The 11,341-nt window shown below is 19.5% G+C and overlaps 1 protein-coding gene across 1 annotated transcript, besides 7 other annotated features; it reads left to right on the top strand.

Annotated features, from left to right (window-relative positions):
* Positions 1-1,020: 1,020 nt before the first annotated feature.
* Positions 1,021-1,602: a repeat region.
* Positions 1,603-2,506: 904 nt separating this feature from the next.
* Positions 2,507-3,262: a repeat region.
* Positions 3,263-3,372: 110 nt separating this feature from the next.
* Positions 3,373-3,937: a repeat region.
* A 166-nt stretch (positions 3,938-4,103) lies between these two features.
* Positions 4,104-4,569: a repeat region.
* Positions 4,570-6,453: 1,884 nt separating this feature from the next.
* Positions 6,454-7,111: a repeat region.
* Positions 7,112-7,229: 118 nt separating this feature from the next.
* Positions 7,230-7,642: a repeat region.
* A 290-nt stretch (positions 7,643-7,932) lies between these two features.
* Positions 7,933-8,345: a repeat region.
* Positions 8,346-9,798: 1,453 nt separating this feature from the next.
* On the top strand, positions 9,799-10,986 carry PGAL8A_00186200 (fam-e protein; the record flags this gene model as incomplete). Its single annotated transcript, XM_028670546.1, has 1 exon — positions 9,799-10,986. The coding sequence occupies one exon, from the start codon at positions 9,799-9,801 to the stop codon at positions 10,984-10,986; it is 1,188 nt and encodes a 395-aa protein (XP_028527287.1).
* Positions 10,987-11,341: the final 355 nt, after the last annotated feature.

Raw genomic sequence — 11,341 nt, 5'->3', positions numbered from 1 at the left:
TTGAAATTTGTTTAATTATTTATATTTTTAAAAGATATTTAAAAATAATGAATTATCTATAATGAAATTTCATTTTGGATTCCTAATTTTACACTAAAAAAAAATTTTTATTTAGATTTTCTATAAAAAATTGGATAAATCTGTTCATTATATAAAACAAAACATTTTTTTATTTAAATTAAAATAGTAAGATATTTTATAATTCTCTTAATATTTTTTAGTTTCTATTTAGTTAATACGCATATTTTATAATTTAAAACTATAAAATTCTTTTAATTTTGATTACATAAAATTAAAAAATACATAAATTTCTTTTTATATTTAAAGGTTAAATATAATACATATACATATTTTTTTTTTATGGTTAACTAAATTTAATAAGAATTATTTAATAATCATTAAAACTTTTAAATTTATGATTTTTTAGTTGTATTTTTTCCTTTCAATGAATATATAAATTTCATAAGAATAAAACATTAAATTTTAAATCTTTAAAAAATATATTCTAATAAAAAACAAACAAGATTTAATTTTAGCATAATTTAAATGTCAAACATGGTACTTTTTACTTATTCTAAATCTATATATGTTAAAATTCTAATTTGCTTTATTTTTTTTTTTTTTTTTTTAAAGAGAATAGTATAATGATATATGAATTACTTTAATTTTATAAAAAGGAACAGTAAAAATGTGATAAATGTAAACTCTTTTTACTATTTTAATGAGTTTTATTTAGGAAATATTAAACTTTTCTTATAATAAAATTTAATATTTTTATGAACAAAATAAATTAAAATATTTATATTATTTTAAAAAAAAATATTTAAATAAATAATTATAATATATTCTTAATAAAGTTAGCATTTTGTTAATAAAAGTTTTTAACCTTTTTGGGAAAATAAAGGACTAGTTATCTCAAGAATACGTAGTTGATCATGCACACATACACAAAAAAAAAATTGATGAATTTTTTTTGTTTGTACTTTTTTTAAAAAAAAAAACAAAGACTGTCAGGAAAAAATTTTGATAAAAAAAAAAATGCAAAGATCGCCAGGAAAAAAAAATTGATTAAAAAATCAATTTTTTAAAATATTCGTTACTAATAAATAAATAAAAAAAAAAAAAGAAAAAGAAAAGAATTTTTTTTTTTAGGAAACGAAATAATTTTTGTGATGAATTTTGTAAAAGAAAAATTTATACAAAATAACAATAAAATTTTTATGTAATTAATATTTGTATAATTTTTGATATTTGTAAATTATTGTTTATGTTTGTTAATCAACAGCAATATATATTAAATGCTGAATATAACTCATAACAAATAAACTAATAATTTACAATTAATTAATAATTAATGTTCAATAAGTATTTAAATTTTTAATAAAAATAAAGATTTTTATTAAAGTAAATAAATGCTTATTGAAATTAAAGAATGCTGAATGAAGTAGATTAGGTAATTAAGGATCACTCATTCAAAGTATATAAAATATATACAAATACATCAAAACAGTAGAGGCAACTCTATATGCTCTTTATTAATTGGTTTGTTAAGTACTCTAATAGTAACCGAACACCCAGTTAATAAATCAGCATTCAATCATATTTTCTTTTAGAATATTTGTAAAAAAAAAAATTACTTTTAAAAAGTTAACAGAAGATTATAGATTATGTAAAATATATATGAAAATTAAAATAAGTATATAAATCTTTTCTAATTATATTTTATTAAATATAACATCTTTTCATGAGGGGTTAAATTTAATTTTAATAAAATAAAATATAATTATGCAGTATGTTTAATTTATTCTTCTTATTAATATCAATATTTAATTTTTATTTTATTGCAATGCTTCGTTTTTAAGTAATCTATAATAATTTATATTCATGTATAAATATATACATTTAAAATTTTATATTATATTAGCCTTTTTTATTATTTTTTAATTTAATATAAAATTAGTTTAAAAAAAAAATTTTTATTTTATCCTATTAATTATTATGTTTCAATAACATAATAAATTATTTATTAATTAGTTGTTTTAATATTCTTTATAATAAATAATCAGATTCACACAGAGCAAGCAAACAAAAATCTGCTTATTTAATATACTAAATATTAGCTATTACATATAATTATAAATACTCCTTATATAATTACATAAAATAACAAAAAAAAACAATTTACTTTATATTAAATATGTCATAGTATACCATTTTTTATAAATTAATCATTTAATATCAATTTCATAGTTTTCCCTGCTGTATTACAAAAACACTTAATAAAAATAATATGCTATCATAAAAAAAATTATATTTAAAATCCCTTTATTTTTTAGTATAATTTAATTATACGTGTTACAGCGTTCTCATTCTAGTGCTCGAATTTTTTGTAAACTAATGAAAGAATAATTACATTAATGCTCTTATTTTCCTCAAATACTTTAAATGCGCAAGTAAATATTTAATACATTCTATATTATCTTATTAAAAATTTAAATATACTTATAAGACTATTTATTAACCATACTCTATAATCTTGAGAAAAGTAATGGTATTACTCGTTTTTTGTATATTAACTTTCTATATAGTAATATGTTTTTTTGGTATGCTTTCATTTATTTGCTATTTTTAATATCAATCATGTTATAAAATAAAATAAAAATTTTTTTTCAGATATAGAAATAACTTTTTCATATTAATTCATACATAAAATTTGGAATTGTTTCTTTATTCTCCTCTGTTATTTTTATTAGACTCATTAATAGTGATTTATATATTTCACATGTTTTGTTGCTTAATAATTTGGTTCCTTAATTAGAATTAAAATATTTTTTTATTTCCATAATATATATGTATTTTTTTTAATTTTCTATTTTCAATTTTAATTAGTTCATATAAAAAGGACCTATAAAATTTATATAAGATATTTCTACTACAATGTCTCATGTAATTTCTCTTATATTTTGTCAATTCAAATGAAATAATATTGCTAACATCAATAACTTTTTTGCAACTAGAAGATTTTCCTTGATTTTATTTAATTCTTTACATAATTATTTTCATCAATGAACTTAATAAATGGTGCTCATTAGAGGAATAGTTTTAGACGATAATTTTATAAAACCAGGGAATACATAATCAATTGCAAACATAATAAAATACGATGTTTTTCATGTGTAACATGAGGAACATTATTACTAATTAAATCTTTCTTTGAAATATTTATTCAAAGGGTATATATTTTTCTTCACACAATGTGTTCTATATACAATAACGATTTTTTTGAATGTCTTCCTTGATATCACTTCTTTAAGTGTAAATATTTGAATGATTGATTTATTAACTGGGTGTTAGGTGACTTTGCTATAGTACTGATTTATTAAATGGGTGTTCGGTGACTTTATTAGAGTACTGAACAAACAAATTAATAAAGAGCATGTAGAGTTGCCTCTACGGTTTTGATATATTTATATATATTTTTAAATACTTTGAATGAGTGATCCTTAATTACGTAATCTACTTCGTTCAGCATTCTTTGATTTCAATAGGCATTTATTTACTTTAATAAAAATCCTTATTTTTATTAAAAATTTAAATCCTTATTGAATATTCATTATTAATTAATTGTAAATTACTTGTTTATTAGTAGTGAGTTACATTCAGCAATTAATATATATTGCTGTTGAATTAACAAACATAAACAATTATTGACAAGTACAAAAAATTATATAAATATTAATTACATGAAAATTTTATTGTTATTTTGTATAAAATTTTCTTTTATAAAATTCATCATAAAAACTATTTCGTTTCCTAAAAAAAAAATTCTTTTCTTTTTCTTTTTTTTTTTTATTTATTTATTAGTAACAAATATTTTAAAAAATTGATTTTTTAATCAATTTTTTTCCTGACGATCTTTGCATTTTTTTTTATCAAATTTTTTTCCTTACAATCTTTGTACCTTTTTTTTAAAAAAAAAATTACAAACAAAAAAGAAATCATCAATATTTTTTTTTTGTGTGTGTGCATGACCAACTTCGTATTCTTCATTTAACTAATCCTTTTATTTTCCAAAAAGGTTAATAAAGCCTTTTATTAACCTTATATATACTAAAAGTTGATTATGCATGAAAAAATCTAATGGCTTTCTAACTATAGATCCTTAGATAGTTCTAAAAGGACATATTTCAGTTATTGTCAAAAATAGAATGACAGAAAATGTATCTCATAATGAAACATTTAGGGAATTTACAAATAGTTTAAGAAATATGGTATCTATGATGGTAATTAAAATAGGTCAAAGGAAATAGATACATATAAAATAGATAATGAGAATAGGAAGTTGATGTTATTGGGAATAAGGTATTAAGTAAATGTTATTAATGTGTATAGAAGGATCATAATAAGAATATTTGTATACAAAGCAAGAAACGATGTATTAATTATAATGTTATCGCTATTTGGAATCAGAATGTAAAAGTAAAATAATTGGGGATAAAGAAAATGAAATTAAGGGCATAGCAATGGATAGAAGGTATGATATTATTTTTAAGTTGAAAATTAAACTAATTTGAAATAGATTGAATTAATGAGAAATATTTGAATAGTGGTTAACAAAAGGCTTTATTAACCTTTTTGGAAAATAAAACGACTAATTATATGAAGAATACATAGTTGGTCATTCACACAAAAAAAAAAAAGATTTTTTTTTTAATGAAGCGAAATTAAATTAATTTTGTAAGAGAAAATTTTATATATATAATAATAAAATTTTCACGTAATTAATATTTATATAATTAATTTGTATTTTCACTAATTGTTTATTTTTGTTAATTCAACAGAAATATATTTTATATATCTTGAGATATATGTATTATGTAATACTTTGTATAATGAATGCATGCATTCCATTAATATGAAAATCCTTCATAGTTGTGTCACATTTATATCTATATATTTATATTTTTATATTTAAACAAAATATTATATTTATCATTATTATTTTTTTTGTTGTAGAATATTCTTCAATATATACGTTGGCTTTTATTGTTCTTTATTTTAATTATATATATACTTTCTTTTTTCTTACACAAATAAATTAAAATATATAATATATGTATGTTAGTAATTTACTAACTGCTTATTTTTTTATTTAGAGTGTTGAACAAACAGATTAATAAAGAGCATGCAGATTTATCTATACTAATATAATTAGCTTAAATTTTTTTTTAATACTGTAAACCAGTAAATTGTATTTGTTTTGTCTAACTATTTGAGTATTTATTTTTTTCCAGAAGAATCTACTTACTTTAATAAAAGTCCTATATTTTCATTAAAAACTTAAATCTTCATTATTTAATTTGATTACATATATTTTATTTATAATGTTATGAGTAATCATTAACAATTCAAATTCACTGCCTTCAAATATAAAAAAAATATATTTTTCACAAATAAATAAAAATTTCCATAGAATATAATGAGGATATATTTGTAATTCATGAAAAATAAATGTGATTTTTTTANATACAATGAAGCAATATGTATTAATGTAAGATAATATTATATTTCACATATTGTTAGTTGGAAAAACTGCTTTTATGTAAAAAACTAAATATATTAATATAAAATAATTACAAATATAGTTAAAAAATAAAATATAAATAAAATAAAAATTATATAAAAGTTTATTTTTTTTAAATAGACTTATAAAATTGTATATGAATAATCTTCAAAATTTACAATATAAAATTTTAATTTTTTATTTTCATTTTTTAAGATTAAAAAATTTCAAGTCGCTCAGTGATATAGAAAAAAAAAATGTGGGTGTTAAGCATGCAATGAATTAAAAAAAAAAAAAAAAAAATTTTAAATTAAAACAAGCAAAAAAAAAAAAAAAAAAAAAAAAAAAAAAGAAAGATTTCACTGAATAGATTTACAAATGGTTTTTTTTTTTTTTTTTTTTTTTATTCTTTATTAGATTTTAAAAATATGCAAATTGATTTAGACAACGTTATAAAATTTAATAAAAAAAAAAAAAAACAAAAAAAAAAAAAATTTAAATGAATTTTAATCAATTTTGTAAAAGACAAAAATCTTATAAAAATAATAGGCAAATAAAAGAAAAAATTTTTGAAGATAATTTAAAATTTCATATGAATCAAACATCTAAACAAATATTCCACTACTTATTTTTATAGTATAAATATATAAATATTCTTTTCTTTTTTTTTTTTCAAAAAATATTATATATATATATCTTATTTACATGTATTTGTATGTATAAATATATGTATACATAAATATTTAGTAATATCACAAAATTTTTTTTTTTTTGTATTTGTATATATGTAAAAAAGAATCAAAATAAAAAGGTGTAAAAAGAAATAGGATATGTACACTAACTAGTAAAGAAAAAAGATGTCAAAAATATAATGTACTAAACGGATTTATGTGATGCTTAAAAAAAAAAAAAAATGATGCAAACAAGGTTTAAAAAATTAATTTTTTTTCTATTTTTATTTACAAAAAAAAAAAAAAAAAAAAAAAAAAAAAAAAATTTTTAAAAAAAAAAAAAAGGCTTTATTAACCTTTTTGGAAAATAAAACGACTAATTATATGAAGAATACATAGTTGGTCATTCACACAAAAAAAAAAAAGATTTTTTTTTTAATGAAGCGAAATTAAATTAATTTTGTAAGAGAAAATTTTATATATATAATAATAAAATTTTCACGTAATTAATATTTATATAATTAATTTGTATTTTCACTAATTGTTTATTTTTGTTAATTCAACAGAAATATATTTTAATTGATGAACATAACTCATAACAAAGAAACTAGTAATATGAATTTAATTAATAATCAATATTCAATAAAGATATAAATTTTTAATAAAATCAAAGATTTTTATTAAAGTAAATAAATGCCTATTGAAATTAAAGAATGCTGAATGAAGTAGATCACATAATTAAGAATCACTCGTTCAAAGCATTTAAAAATATATACAAATACATCAAAACCGTCAAGGCAACTCTACATACCCTTTATTAATTTGTTTGCTCAGTACTTTAGTAAAGTCACCAAACACCCAGTTAATAAATCAAATAGGAAGTTAATAAAAGAGATTATTAACTTTTTTGAGGAAAAACAATAAATAGTTGTATGGAAAATACTAAAAATAATTTATGGAGTAAATAGTTTTCTTTTGTTGTGAGTTTTTATTTTTTCATTTTTAAGTTAAAATTTTATATATGCAATAATAAAATTTTCATGTTTGTAATGTTATTGCAATTTAATTTGTATTTCATTATGTCTGTTAACTTGAAAACCTAGTATTTGAGTTGCTAAACATTATTCATAACATTATAAGTAAAAATATATTTCATTAAAATAATCAATATTCAATGAGGATTTAAATTTTTAATAAAAATAGGTATTTTTATTAAAGCGAATAAGTTCCTCTTAAAAATAAAGAATACTCAGCAAAGTAGACTATATAAATACATTTTTCTTGTTTTATAGAATTTAAAATTATATACATATTAATTAAATTAATAGAAGTAACTTTCCATGCCCTTTATTAATCTATATATATAATACTCTAGAAAAGTAACTTAACAACCAATTAATAAATCAATGGGAAACAAGAACACATTGAAAAACAGAATGAAAAAGCAAAAGAAAAATATTATGATAATAAACCAAAGGAGAGAAATGAAGAAGTTGTAAGAAAAAGAAATAGAATTAATAATGTATATAAAAATGAAAAATTACAGAAAAACACGGAGAGAAAAGAAGATATCAAGAAATGAGAAGTTAATCATCTATTAATAAATCACAAAGAAATGAAAGTAATATAGGATTTTGTATAAACATCAAACAAATAGTTAAAATAAATAGAAGAAAAATACATTTTTTATTAGATACCTGATTTATTAACTGGGTGTTCGGAGACTTTGCTAGAGTATTAAACAAACCAATTAATAAAGAGCATGTAGAGATGACTCTACGATTTTCTTATACTTATGTATATTCTTATATGCTTTGAACGAATGATCTTTAATCATAAACTACTTCGTTCAGCATTCTTTTGCTTCAATAAGTATTTATTTACTTTAATAAATAAATCCTTATTTTATTAAAAATTTAAACACTTATTTAACATTAACTATTAATTGATTATAATTATTAGTTTATTTATTACGAGTTATACTCAGCAATTATTTTATATTGCTATCGAATTAACAAAACACAAATACTTATTAAAAATGCAAATAAATTATATGCATATTAATTACATGAAAATTTTATCTTCATATGTATAAAATTTTCTCTTATAAATTCAAAATATGAATATTATGCAAATTAAACACTTTACAAAAATATCATTATCTTCTTAAAAAAAAATCTCTCTCTCTGATTTTTTTCTCTTCTCTCAAAAAAAAAAAAAAATCAAATTAAATCTTTTTTTTTTATTTTTTTTTTTTATCTTTATCTTTTTCGAAAGAAACATTTCTCAAAAAAAAATCCAATAATTCTAAGTACCTTTATAATTCTCTTCTCTTTCTTTTTATTTTCTTCTTTTTTCTAATGTCCTCAGAGCCAATCCTTATCCCGAAGTTACGGATCTATTTTGCCGACTTCCCTTACTTACTTTTTTCTATTTAACCAGAGGCTGTTAACCTTGGAGACCTGATGCGGTTGTTGGTACGCTCATATAAAAAACAAGAGTATACAAATAAAGGGCTAAAGATAATAAATACATATTACCTTCCCTATTATCTGCTGTTCCCCCCTTTTTTCAAGGATAGTCCTTACTACTTCGGATAATTCAAAAATCGAATTATTATTGCTACAATACAAAAAAAAATAATAGTATAACAAAAAAAATTTTCTTATACAATATTTTTTTCAATTGAGTTCAACAAACCTTTTCTCCAAGTAAATTGATTCCAAGGTTTGTTATAAAGGTAAAGTGCAAAGAAAACGCACCCCGAGCGTAAGGCCTACGTGAAGGAGTTCATTTGTATATATGTTACCATCTTTATTTCACTCTTATTTTTGTTGGCACAGGAATATCAACCTGTTCCCCTTTTGAGACAAGAAGGCTTATATACATTTCCCCCGTACATGTCCTTTCACTTTTAAACACTTTTCAGCTACCTCTTAGGAGCGGCTAACTCTTGTACAATCACAGTTGACAAGAAACCCTTCTTTTTTTTTTTTTTTTTTTTTTTTTTTCTTTTTTCCCTATGTATTTGTTTTTTTTAATTAAAAAAATTTGGGAAAAAAAAAAAAAAAAAAGTAATTTTCATATATGTTTTAAATAACTTTGAACTTTTATTTCCGTCATCATACAAAGCTGTTTTTTTTATTATTATTTTATATATTTTTTTAATGCTTTTTTTATAAATAAATCTTCATGAAAACTTTTGATTATTTTTTAATATTGTGTTGGTTTTTTTTTTTTTTTAAAAAAAAAAAAGTTATTATATGTTCATATATATTTTTATATATATACATTATTTTGTTTATTTTCATATTCTAATAATAATAATAATATATTTCTTCTACTTTTTTTAAAAGATAATAAATTATGTGTAAACATAATAAAACAAAACATAGACTTTAATAATTAATTAAAATATTTATTCTTTTTGTTTCCTTAGTTTTCCTATTTTTTTTTTTTATTTCATTTTAATTTTATAAACGTGTTCTCTTATTTTTATTTTTTCTTTTTTTTTTTTTTGATAAAAAAAAAAAGAAATATATATACCTTATATTAATTTAAAAAATGGCATTTTTATATAATGAAGGATGTAAAAAATCAGAAGGAGATTTCAGCGAATGTATTATGAATATATGTGAAATAAGTTTAAATAAATTTGAAAAAACATATTGTAGTATTCATCCACTAGGAGTTTATATACAGAAACATTTAAATAGTGATTTAAATGATCCTTCAAGAAATGTATTTACATACGAATATTATCCACCAAATAGTAAATCTAGGATGACTATTCTTTCAAATAATGATGAAGATGGTATTTTGTTTCTGTATGAATATAATCCATATAATAATGAATATCCAGAAAAAACATATTTATGCCGCCTTAGGACTACAGAACAAAAGATAACATTATGCGAAGCCGTTAATATGGAATATTTAGGAAGAACTCTTAAATTTGACTCTTATGACATTATTAATGAAGAAAATAATAAAAAAAATATAAGTAGTTTAAAAAACCCCAATCATAAAATTATTAAATCAAAATATGATAAGTTATTATTTAAACGACATCCCTACCATCATATAAAAACAGAATACATATCATATTATAATAAAAAGAATATCTTATGTAAAAAAATTAATAATGATAATATGGAATGTACCGATGCAAATTACGGCGGACGTTTAATTTACTTAGATGATCGATATTATGATTTAAATAACAAATATTTATATGTTCCCAATAATTGCTTAGGAGAAAATTTAAATTCTTCATGTTCTCCATATATATGCGATATCCAGGCTACAAATGAGTTTGTTCCATGTGAATATGAAGAAATGAGTGTTGTAAAAAACATAAGGCCAATAAATAACATAATGCCAACAAAAATTATAATGCCAAAAAAAGACATGAGGCCAATAAATGAAATAATGCCATGTAAAGACCTAATGCCATGTAAATACATAATGCGACATAAAAGCATGTTGCCACCATATAACGTAATGCCAATGAAAGGCATAAGGCCAATAAAAAACATAGGGCCAAATTCAAAAAATCCACACGCGATATCATTAAAGAATAAGGATATTTATCATGAAAATCGTTTGAATAATTCTGCACTCTTTGCAATGTCTTTTATGTCTTTTCTAGTTATATTCATTTTTTTTTTTTGTCTTTTATATAGGACTTTTAGAAAAAAGAGAAGTAGGTTACTTATAAAACATTTTAATATATTAATGCTTATATTATGAATATATACATTATATTTTTTAATTTTTTAATATATTTACTATATGTGAATATATGTAAATGAAATAATTCTTTTTTTATTGATAAATACATATTAGAAGAAATAAAAATTATATTATACGTGTATTATTTTGAAAGGCTCATATAAAAAATCATTACTTATGAAATTATGTTTTTTTTTTTTAATATCATTTAAACAAATAAATTTTATATCACATACAAAATTTTACGTATATGTAATACTAAATTCTGCTAGAAAATTGATCAATTCTATTAGTAGTTGATTTATTATCTGGGTGTTCGGAGTTTTTGCTAGAGTACTGAACAAACCAATTAATAAAGAGCATGTAGAGATGA

The sequence above is a fragment of the Plasmodium gallinaceum genome (assembly GCF_900005855.1).
Source record: "Plasmodium gallinaceum strain 8A genome assembly, contig: PGAL8A_v1_70, whole genome shotgun sequence".
NCBI classification, from domain to species: domain Eukaryota; phylum Apicomplexa; class Aconoidasida; order Haemosporida; family Plasmodiidae; genus Plasmodium; species Plasmodium gallinaceum.
The sequence above is the reverse complement of the archived record's forward strand: the minus strand, read 5'-3'. Positions and strand labels throughout refer to the sequence as shown.